Source organism: Trachypithecus francoisi, unplaced genomic scaffold (genome assembly GCF_009764315.1).
Source record: "Trachypithecus francoisi isolate TF-2019V2 unplaced genomic scaffold, Tfra_2.0 Lachesis_group4, whole genome shotgun sequence".
Lineage (NCBI taxonomy): Eukaryota > Metazoa > Chordata > Mammalia > Primates > Cercopithecidae > Trachypithecus > Trachypithecus francoisi.
Window position 1 is genome coordinate 54,038,819 of NW_022681469.1, and position 11,907 is coordinate 54,050,725.

At 48.4% G+C, this 11,907-nt stretch overlaps 1 protein-coding gene across 14 annotated transcripts in view; it reads left to right on the top strand.

The window, feature by feature from the left end:
- ATXN7L1 (ataxin 7 like 1) overlaps nucleotides 1-11,652 on the top strand; it is a 271,184-nt gene extending 259,532 nt beyond the window's left edge. For 10 of the 14 annotated variants that reach the window (XM_033195036.1, XM_033195035.1, XM_033195032.1 and 7 more), the window contains 3 exons: nucleotides 1,830-2,781; nucleotides 6,001-6,075; nucleotides 8,734-11,652. In XM_033195036.1, the coding sequence (XP_033050927.1) occupies nucleotides 1,830-2,781; nucleotides 6,001-6,075; nucleotides 8,734-8,775 (1,069 nt within the window). In that variant the 3' untranslated portion in view covers nucleotides 8,776-11,652. The remainder of the gene's footprint in view (nucleotides 1-1,829; nucleotides 2,782-6,000; nucleotides 6,076-8,733) is intronic. The other 4 variants (XM_033195034.1, XM_033195040.1, XM_033195037.1 and 1 more) reach the window with 3 other exon arrangements.
- The last annotated feature ends 255 nt before the right edge of the window (nucleotides 11,653-11,907 follow it).

Here is an 11,907-nt window from a genome sequence, read left to right on the forward strand (position 1 = left end):
GTGTGGTGCTGCTGAGAATCCACCTGCTCACCCATCCACCTACCCATTCATCCATCCATTCATTCACTCATTCATTCATTGCAACAAGTATTTATGGGGCACCTTGCTGAGTGCCGACAGGATCTCTTACCTTCTTTAGGCTCGAGAGAATGTAAATTCTCAACGCCATCATGGCCATTGTGAGTTTGGCAACAATTTTCTCTTATATTTGATCCCTTTGGTCTGACGTTTTCAAGGACAAGGATTCCTCTGGATTCTACCCTAAAGATGGATGTCACAGGCTCCACCAAAGTGCAGGCCAAAAGCAGAATCTTCAGAGAGGAATGCTAGGAGAGACATTTATCTCTCAGCAATGCCTCTTCCCAGAGTTCCCTGGCACCTGGTCCTGACGCTACAGCTGGGAGAGTGGCCTCCAAAGAAGAGAAAGGACGGTGTGAGGCCCTGTCTTGCATGTGTTCTAGCCCACTGGGGCACAGGCTCTGGGCCTGCTCATCTTCATGTGCTGCTTTCAAAGAAGGAAAGCTAGTTCCTAATCGCTAGTGAACCCCAGCTACAGTGAAAATGATTTCCCAGGGAAACCGGGAGAGGGAGCAAGGTGAGAAATGGGAAAGGACCAGCTTGAACACATTTACCTGGCTCCCGAGGACCATGTGCTTTCCTGCAAATTCAAGAACAAATGTCCCTGTGGCCGCTTTGCCTCCTCCCGGTCCCCAGAGTAGTAGCAGCAGCATCCCAGGCTGTAGGATGGAAGGAGTCACTCCCAGTGCAAATCAAAAGATGGAGTTTGCAGGGAGGCCCCAAGAGGAAGCCACAGCCTAGTGCTGGCCTTGGCTCCAGGGAGTTTGCTCTGAGGCACCCCCCAAGCTCCAAGAAGACCAAAGAAGAAAACAGTGGGTTTCCCCTCCCCTCCTGTTTTTCTCCTCCTGTCCACATCCTACATTTATCTTCAGAACAAACTAGAAATCCCTGATCTCCTTCCCTGGACACATGAGGGTCCCCACACTCACCTTTTCCTAACACAGAACAGGAAGACCTGCTAAAGCCACACCCCAGACAACTCCTCTGAGCAAGAGCTAAGGTAGAGTGGGCTGAATAGGAAAAAACAAAGCTAGTCCTGGGAATGGGCAACTTGCCATCTCACCATTCCCAAACCCCTAACCGTCCACGGCCCAGCCACCAGGAGCCAGCAGCCACGAGTCAGTGTGGAAATGGCTCTCTGTGGAGGGAACCAGAGGCTGCAGACAGCAAAGGCAGGAGGATGCTGGCCTTTAACTGCCTCCAGCCCAGAGCAGGGTGGGGAAAGCCCCAAGAGTCCCTGGGCAGAAGCTGGAGTGGGTGGAGGGGGGAAGCTCTGGCCCCTGTGTCCAGGTAGCAAAGCCCTGCCCTCACATTTCTTACTTGCAACCAGGACCTACATGTGAAATGATCACTTCTCATTAAAAACCACCTTCATCGCTGCCCAAAAAAAAGAGAGTTGCGGGGGAGGGGGGGTGGCAGTGGTTGAGAGAGAATACTGGGGAAATTTCTATTCTAAATAACATTGACCTTTTATTCATGAACCAAAATCAGGCCTTCTCCAGTAGCCAGGCCTGGAGAAAAGGATCTGAAAGGCTGAGTGTGATGAAAATTAGGTTGCTGGATGTTGCAATGGGGGGTGCCATAAGGAGGGGCCATGCTTCAGATTCTCCCATCCTTCAAGGCTCCATTCTCCATCGTCTGGTTCTGCCGGGGTGTCCTCTGGAGCCCTGATGCTCAAACGTCATCGAGCCTCCTAAGCAATGCCAACCCGGTGTCTCACTGATTCTCTTTCACTCTTCTCTCATGTTTAGGAAGATCCCTCCTGCGGCAGATAGCCCCCTGCCCTCGCCAGCAGCCCACATCACCAACCCCGTTCCAGCATCCGTTTTGCAGCCTTTCAGCAACCCCAGTGCTGTGTATCTTCCTTCAGCTCCCATCAGCTCGAGGCTCACCTCTTCTTACATAATGACATCAGCCATGCTCTCAAACGCAGCTTTCGTGACATCGCCGGACCCGAGCGCCCTCATGTCCCACACCACAGCTTTCCCTCATGTGGCCGCAACCCTCAGCATCATGGACTCAACCTTCAAGGCCCCATCCGCTGTGTCCCCGATACCAGCCGTCATCCCTTCCCCATCCCACAAGCCATCCAAAACCAAAACCAGCAAATCCTCAAAAGTCAAAGACCTGTCCACCCGTAGCGACGAGTCTCCAAGTAACAAAAAGAGGAAGCCACAGTCTTCACCTTCCTCCTCCTCCTCCTCCTCCTCATCCTTGCAGACATCCCTCTCGTCTCCACTGTCAGGGCCTCACAAAAAGAACTGTGTTTTGAATGCCAGTTCTGCTTTGAACTCCTATCAGGCGGCCCCTCCCTATAACAATCTGTCTGTGCACAACTCAAACAATGGGGTGAGCCCACTCAGTGCCAAACTGGAGCCCTCAGGACGGACCTCGCTGCCCGGCGGCCCCGCGGACATAGTGAGACAGGTGGGCGCGGTGGGAGGCAGCAGTGACTCCTGTCCCCTCTCTGTGCCCTCCCTTGCGCTCCACACAGGGGACCTCTCTCTGGCCTCACACAATGCTGTGTCTTCTCTGCCCCTCTCTTTTGACAAATCAGAAGGAAAAAAGCGTAAGAACTCGAGTTCTAGTAGCAAAGCCTGTAAAATCACTAAAATGCCTGGTATGAATAGCGTTCACAAAAAGAACCCGCCCAGCCTTCTCGCACCGGTGCCCGATCCCGTTAACAGCACCTCCTCTCGGCAGGTAAGGGACCTCCTGGCACCGCCTTCACCGGCTCTTGGGGGGGCAGGGGGAGCTGGGCAGCGCCCCTGCTTAGCCGGGCGGCTCTGACAGGTAACACAAGCTTGACTCCTTTTCTCGTTTTCCCCGAAGGCAGTTTCACCCTCTGCTTTACTCACTATGTGCTCGGCGCTGTTTTCGGCACTTTACGGTTATTACCTCACTGAATCCCACTCACTGCACCCCAGTGCAGTGGGTGCAGTTATCACTTCACAGATGAGTAAACTGAGGCACAGAGAGATTCTGAGTTCCCCACTCCACATCGGTCACTTTTGAGGTTCTGAGGACATTGTCAGTAAAGAGTTCTGTTGCTAAGAAGTTTGATCTGATCTGTTGAAACCCCCTTAGGAAGACCTTGAGGCCCAGGCAGGTTAAATGCTGACCCGGGGTCCCACCTGGGAGTGGGAGCGCCTGTGCCCGGCTCCCAGGTGACTGTCCTTTCCACTTTCCTAGTCTGCCTCGACCCCCACCTCCTCCTGATAGAACTCTTTCCTTCCTAAAGGAAAACTGCAACTGCCACCAGCTGGCAAAGAAGTGTTCAATGCCATGGTACAGATAGGAGTGTGTATGGTGAGGAGGCTGAAAGAGTGTTGCGTGGTCTGAGAAGGATACATGTTTCTTTCCCTTGAGCTCTGTTCTCATCCCTGAGTCTAGTCCTTCACCTCCGGTTGGAGGGGCTACTTAGGAAAGCCCACCCCCACCTCCACCCCCACCCCAGCCTCTGGGGCCAGTTGGGCATATAGATAAGGGAGCAGACGTGGGGAAGGGCCCAGCCTCGGATTCTCTGCGGAGCCAGGTCTGACGAGAGGGCCAGGCAACCCGCCCGGGAGCCTGGACCCATCAGGGCAGTGTGTCCAGAGACCGTTACGCAGCATCAAGGGAACCAAACCCCAAGCCCAACCCCACCTAGAGTTGAGGACTTTGGAGCAATGGGAGGCAGTTGTCAAGAGATATTTTAATGTTTTATGTCACCACTTATGAGACTTGTTATAACCTCACGAAGAGCACAGCCTGAGGGGGAGTCACAAATCACAAACACAAGAGAAACAGCAAGTTTGGAACCCAAGGGCCAGACAAGCTGCAAACCGAGGCCAAGGTGAGAGGAGGGGGAGACACAGGTCCTCTCACTTGAGCCGAGGGCACTGTTCTGACTCCCCACGGCCAGGGGTGTGAGGGAGGCAGGCCGGTACCCACAGGGCTCTCCTGGGAGGCTAAACTGCTGGTGGGTGTCACACCAGGGCCCAGGATGGAGGACAGAGCCAAGGCCTCTCAAGCTTGAACATGTACACGAATAACTCCGGGGGGCCAGTGAACATTCTGATTCTCAGTCAGCAGACCTGGGCAGGGGCCTAGGAGTCTGCATTTCTGACAGTCTCCCAGGCCATACCTTGGACAGCAAGGCCGTGGTATCTCATTCATTTTAGATACAGTCCCAGCAGCTAACACGTAGGTGATGGCCTCTGTTCCAAGCACTTCAGGTGTATTAACTCATTTTATAATTACTTGCTGTTATTCGCCTTTTACAGATGAGTGAACCAAGGCACAGGAAGGTTAAGCAAGGCACCCAAAGTCACACAGCGACTCAATAGTTAGGCTAGGATTTAAACCCAGGCATTTTGGCTCTGGAGTCTGGCCTCTTAGCCTCTGTGCCATTAACAGAGTCCCTCTGTGTTGAGTAGATGTGGCTCTTTTGATTCTTTGCAGGACTGTAGGAAATGCTTAGTAAATGCCGAGTCAGCCAGAAGCAGTGGTGAAAGGAGCAGCCAAGTGCTCATCAGGAGGGAATTCAAAAACACGGATGCATTTAATGGCTGCCTTGGATCTGGTCAGCATTGGTTCTCTAATGCAGGTGATACCTCGGTGCTTGTCACTAGGGCATTAAGAAAAGGCTTTATCACCAGTGATTTCCAAGTATTAAAGAAAGGCAAAGGACCTTGGGATCTGTGTTAATTCTGCTAGGAGATCAGGGGTCAATGCATGAGATTGAGAAATCCAAGATAAACCTTTACTTTGGGAACAATTTGGAGATCCATTTAATTGTATCTGGTTGGTATAAGGCCAGAAGTTGCTACAGGGCTATTAAACGGAACAAAAATCAAGACTGTGAATGTAGCCAGGTGCAGTGGCTCTCACCTGTAATCCCAGCATTTTGGGAGGCCGAGGTGGGTGGATTATCTGAAGTCGGGAGTTGGAGACCAGCCTGGCCAACATGGAGAAACCTTGTCTCTATTAAAAATACAAAAATTAGCCGGGCAGGGTGGCACGCACCTGTAATCCCAGCTACTCAGGAGGCTGAGGCAGGAGAATCGCTTGAACCCCAGAGACAGAGGTTGCAATGAGCCAAGATCATGCCACTGCACTCTAGCCTGAGCGACAGAGCAAGACTCTGTCTCAAAAATAAATAAATAAAATAATGTAAGGCAAATGTCTTTACATAAAGGCAAGTTAATGGAGAAGAGGAGCAGTTTATAGGATGAAAGTTCAAGCTGCCTTTGCAGACTAGACAGGGACTGGTTAGTGCCTGGCATCAGCTTCCCCAAGGACCAGGCCCATTGTGTGAAGAACAGTCCCAGAGGAAGGGGAAGGGCACAGTGGCCACACCCATATGCACAGCGTTCCTGTCCTCCCTCCATGCGAAGGAGAAGCCCAGCGCCATCGTGCTATTTTCCTAAAGAACAGTCGCATGTGCGTTACATCTCCTAGCCAGGAAAACTGACCCAGCAAAAGATCCAGGTGTTTTATCTGCAGCCAGGTTGAGGGAGTCTGGGCTGAAAACAAGATGGGTTTGGGATGGAGGGTCAGAGGTGGATGAGCTGTGTGACCCTTTGGCCACAGGTAGAAAAGCCCAGCCTCTACTGAGTGAAGTTCCCAGGAGGGTCCAGGTTTCTCCACCAGATGCCTTCATCCTCATCCCTCCCTGTTGGGGTCCAGCCATCTAGGGAGCAGTATGAGGAGTCCCCACCATTCCACTTTAACTCTGGGAAGGAAAGGGCATCCCTCAAGGCACGCTCTGCAACATTTTCATTTTCTCTGCCACTTAAGATGGAAACACCAGTTCCAAGCCAATGTGAGGGAATGAAGCAGGCATTGTGCAGCCCTTCTTTCCCCTAGAACATGTGGCATCGGCGGGCCCTTCCCAGGCTGGCTCGTGTGTCTGAGTGGGGCTTCAATGGTGTCTTTCAGGTTGGGAAAAATAGCAGCCTAGCTTTGTCACAATCCAATCCTTCAAGTATATCCAGCCCAGGACACAGCCGACAGGTAAGTTGCTGGGGGCTGGGTGGGGTGGGGGTGGGAGGACAAAAATTCATATGGTCATCAGCAGAGTGGAAAGAGTTTGGGCATTGGGGTCAGACCCTGATTCAAACCTCATCTCCAGTTGAGAGCATGGCTACCTGGCTTCCAAACCTAGGCCTTCTAGTTAGCTGTGTGCCCTTGGGCAAGTTACCTAACTTCTCTGTGCTTCCATTTCCTCCATCTATAAAGTGAGGATCATACTGGCCCCTACCTTCTATGGATTTTGTCAGGATTAGCTTATTGATGTAAAGCCTCTAGAAAATGCCTGGCACACAGTAAACCCACAAGTGTTAGCTATTATTACCAGCTGTACGAGCTTAGGCACATTACTTCTCTAAGTCTGTTTTTTTTTTTTTTGTTTTCATTCATTAAAAGGCAAAATTGATGCTTCCCTCCTAAGGCTATTGTGAAAATTAAAGAAGATGATGTGGTTTAAAGGGACTTGCGGCCGGGCGCGGCGGCTCATGCCTGTAATCCCAACACTTTAGGAGGCTAAGACGAGTGGATCATGAGGTCAGAAATTTGAGACCAGCCTGGCCAATATAGTGAAACACCGTCTCTACTAAAAAATACAAAAATTAGCCAGGTGTGGTGGTGCGTGCCTGTAGTCCCAGCTACTCGGGAGGCTGAGGCAGGAGAATTGCTTGAACCAGGGAGGTGGAGGTTGAAGTGAGCCGAGATTGCGCCACTGCATTCCAGCCTGGGTGACAGAGTGAGACTCTATCTCAAGAAAAAAAAAAAGTGGGAGGGACTTGCCAGCCAGGTGTGGTGCCTCACACCTATAATCCCAGCACTTTGGGAGGCCAAGGCAGGGGGATGGTTTGAGCCCAGTAGTTTGAGACCAGCTTAGGCTTGAGACCCTATCTCTACAAAAAATTTAAATAGCCAGGCGTGGTGGCACATGCCTATAGTCCCAGCTATTCAGGAAGCTGAGGCAGGAGAATCACTTAAGTCCGAGAGGTTGAGGCTGCAGTGAGCTGTGATTGCACCTTGCACTCCAGCCTAGGCAACAGAGGGAGATCTTATCTCAAAAAAAAAAAATTTTTTTTAGGCCGGGCACGGTGGCTTATGCCTGTGATCCCAGCACTTCAGGAGACTGAGGCGGGCGGATCATGAGGCCAGGAGTTCGAGACTAGCCTTGCCCACATGGTGAAACCCCATCTCTACCAAAAATGCAAAATTAGCTGGGCATGGTGGTGCGCACCTGTAATCCCAGCTACTCAGGAGGCTGAGGCAGGAGAATTGCTTGAACCTGGGAGGCGGAGGTTGCAGTGAGCTGAGATCGCGCCATTGCACTCCTGCCTGGGCAATAGAGTGAGACTTCGTCTCAAAAAAAAAAAAAAAATTTTTTTAAGAGGAGGGGGAGGCCTTGCCCATGGTGTCTGTCCATCAGCACTCTCTCAAAAGCCTCTGGCGAACTACAGCCGCCATTCAGGATGCAGTTTCATGGCAGCAGTATTCAGGGTAGACTTAGTAGTTTTTATAAACTTGAGGTATAAGAGTAGTTGATGTGTACGCCTGTGACAAATGATTTTCTCAATGGGGTGTGTGCATATGTGTCTAGGGCAGACAAGGAAGGATTTGGGGGTGGCTTTTGCCCCTTACACATGATTGGAAGATGTGTGGGTGTGCGTGTGGGTGTGCGTGTGTGTATAACTGTGTTGTTATGTTGCCTTAGATGTGCCGCATGTTTTGTAGACACCAAATAGAAAAATATCTACGTGTGTGTCTCTGTTTTGCCCTTTGGGATTTTCTCACACATTTTGGGTAGAGTTTGGGTGAAGATTATGGGGAAATGGTTTTTGTATCCCCAGGCCAGGGAGAGTCTCCTCACCATTTTGAGCCCTTTTTGTGCCAGAACACTGGCAGCTCATCATGTGTGCTGGGGTGGGGAGGCACGTTTACACTCAGACCGTCAGCCTCTGTTGATGAGGCCTCTTGCACCCTCACCAAACACGGCTTGCATGTGCCTATAGCTCCGGGTACACCTGCTGGGAACCCAAAACGCCGGCAATCAGCCCTGACAAACACAATAATGGCCACCACTTGTTTAGCACTCTCTGCCTGCAGAGAGAGGGCTATGTACTATGTCCTTTACACACACTACACACATTTAAACCTTTTCACAACACTGTGAGGGACGAGATGATTACAGATGAAGATGGCTACACTAAGAAGCCAAGTAACTTGAACCCAAAATCTCTCTTTCCAAAGCCTCTATGTTTAACCCAACACTAGACTCCTTCCTGAGATAATTTGCTGTGCCCTCTGTAGGTTAGGTAGGAAAAGGTAAACTAATGGAGAACAAAAATGAAGGCATCAATTATTCTGTCCACTCTCCCACAGAGGACTCCCAGGAATGTCCATGGCATTCGTCCTTGTGTTTTCCTCCACAGTGAGGACCTCTGTGACTGCCTTACACGCATGGATCCATCACCTCATTTCCTATTGGATCCTTTAGATCCATCATCTCATTTGCTATTTCAGCTGCCCTTTGCCAGATACGGGAGGTGGGATATTGTCCTCTCTATTATAGATGAGAAAACTGAGGCTCCATCCTTAAATTCTCATGGGTAATCTCAATTGTATGGTATTGAAACAAATTTTTCTTTTCTTTCCTAGAAGAACACAAACAGAACCGGCAGGATAAGGACTCTTCCATAATAAGACTATGAAGCCACTTCCACACCAATTCCAGGCCACCTAATCCCATCCCAGGAGGCCACAGGGAGGAGGAGGGAGGGGCGTGGGCTGGAGGGAGAGTCTGTTTTCTGTGTACTCCCTGTGACTCTGGCCTTCTTCTTCTTTTTTAATTGACCAATTTTTAGTTTTAAAGAAAAAGGCAAAAGAACGTGAATTTGAGATTTACAGAAAACAGTTCCAGTGTTTGGTTTCCGTTGTCTTTTCTTTCATTTGCCATGTTTTTACATTCTTCCAAATTTGGGGTCATTCCCCTAGCTCCTGATGCTGCTACTGTACCATCCTTTTGCTCCAGCCATGACAGCAGACAGGATGTTGTTGGACAACATCCAACCAGGATGTTGGTTCAGGTTGGCATGCTCTGAAGCTCTTGAACTTCAGCACAGGCAGAGCCCTTTTTCTTCCTGTCCCCTCCACCCGATCCCTTCCGTCCCCACATCTGCCACTCTCCGGGTCCTCACTGGCCCTCAAAGGACCTGGCTCTCATAGGATCCCCTCAGGACTGCCTGCAGGGAGAGGGGAGTTTGCTGGGGAGGAGCTGAGATTGGAGAGTTGGAGGGTGGGTGGGGTTCCCTCATCTGGTTTCCACAGCCCACCATGGCTAGCGCCAAATGCTAGAAGCAAGATTGAGAACAGTGGCCATTTAGTCATGTGGTTTACCTAATACCACTGTCCAGCTGTGCAGCTCAAAAAGGATAAACCAGTCAGGGACAGGGGCCAGAACAGGTTTGGGAAGGTGGCAGCCAGCAGAGCAGGGTGGCTAGGAGATGACCCCTAAAAAAAAATTGGGGACTGTGGTGGTCTGAGCTGGTCAGGAATCTACAGAATCCCTTCCAGGGATCAGTGTGCCAATGCCCACAGCAGGGTGAGCTAGGAGGGAGAAATCCCAGGAAAAAGGTCATGAGAACCCAGAAAGCCACTCCATGAGGAGGCACGGTGACCACAGCTGCTAAAGGTTCTTAGGCTGCCTTCCTGGGCTAGGAAGAGCCCTCCAGGGAGAGCTTCCGCAAAAGGGTATGTGTCAAACCTTTTGTGAGAATAAATAATAGCATTTCCCACCCACCCCCATGCCCTGGGCCACAGGGATCTGGTGGGATCAGCACACCCATGGATCAGCTTTTGCTGTGTTAGAGACAGCCATCCCCAAGAAGGAATGGTAAGGACAGCCACTGCTCAGTGAAGAACAGCCATTTGGAAGAGCCATGCTGGACCCCTGCAGCCATAGAACTATTTACACTGGACTTTTGAAAAAAACAGCAATATCATCAGCTCTAGTAGGGAATCATAATCAGGAAAGGAATTCACAACATAAAATAGGTGTTCTGTGCTATTAATCATGTAACTTTGCATACGATGTATAGCAGAGATACTGGGAGGTTTTGCTTCATCCCTAAATCAGAAATGAATGCTAGTTTCACAGCTGGGCAGAACCCTCATCCCCAACCAGAAGTTTTGCTTTTCTTTCCCATCCCCCCAACCCAAAGATCAGACCACTGTTAGGTTTCACCACACGATTGGAATTGCAAAGATGGGAGGCAAATGGAGTGATTTGCCTCAATGGAATTGCACTGACATTGAGTGTTTCTTATAGGATTACTAAATTTTTTCATATAAAATGATTTTTTTAAAAATCAGGAGTTGATGTTAAGTACCAGGACATTAGTTCAGATTATTTCATTTTTATTTCTGCAGTGTTAAAAGTGCACTTATATGCTGGTTTATTTACGTCTTGGGGAAAGAGACTGCAAAGTGAAGGGACGATTGTTACTTTTTCTTTTTAAAAAAAAAAGTTAAGGCAGATTTTAAGACTTATAAATGTTTAAGAAATTATAAACAAGGTTAGACCCTTTGAAAAAAAATTTAGAAGATATTCTTAAAGTAAATTTTTATAGTGTTAATTTTGTAATAATTTATGTTTTACTATATTACAGAGCTAACTGACCAGAATAGTTTCAGAAACAATATGAAACTTAGGAAAGTTTAAGCAATGTTTATATTTTTAAACTGTTCTTTGAATTATGTTTTTATTGTACATTTCTTCAGACTGAAAAGTATGTACATATCTTTGTTATTTTTGCACAATTTTGTCCTGTTGGGTTTCAGAGGTCTGTTGTTTTTTATAATTTATTTTGAGTTGTAAAACTTGCAGGAGTAAAAAAACAAAATCTCCGCAAGAAAATAACCCTCTGATTTATAAACTCTTATAGTCAAAGAGGGAAAACAAAGGTTGAGAGATTAAGTGGCTGCTTCTGAGAAATAATGTCTCAAGGACTAAAGGAGCAATTCAATAGGTTTAGACATTGTAGCTCTCTACATCTTGAATTGGAAGCTGGAATAAAGAGCCCCCCCACCCCCCACCCCCTCATCGAATGCTGCTTACTTTGTCAAAAGACTGGCTATGACCAAGGTGAGGACGTTTCTGGAAAACTGGGCAAAAAGGGAAAGCCCACGGTATTCTTCCTTTGCAACCAACCGCAGGTTTACTTTACAGTGATGTATTAAAAACTTGCAGCTTGAAAAACGGAATGCAAATAAAAGGTTCTTTTTGGGTTTGTCTTAATGGAGTTAAACTGGAGCAGCCTATAAAACATTTTTAGGGTGATGTCCTCTGGGTCCTTCTGTTTTGCACACCCACTCAGTCTTCTCTCCCAGCCCCTTGACTGCACACACCCCTCTTTGCCTGAAGATCTCCTGACTTGTCGCCAGCCATAAAGGCTCGAAAGCTCTGGTTGTTAAGCATAACGCAATGCATAGACCTGTCAGCCATAAAAAAAAAAAAAAAAAAAAAAAGAAAAGAAAAAAGGAAAAAAAAAGCGACTTGGATAACTTGTATGCCTTCTTTTGTATCAATGTACCAATTGTAAATAACGCTGATCAATCTTTGTAGAGAATAGTTTATACAGCATATTCTATTATTGCTGATTCTCAGTGAACTCGTTTTAAAAAAGGAAAAAAAGAAATTTTCTATTTACACCTTATATTTTGTTATGCTGTCGGCCCATGGCACTTTAACAAAACTCTATGGGTTTTACGTAGCTGGTCAGTCATGGGGTATATTAAATAACTGTTGTTGCACAGACAAGAATTTGCACCTGC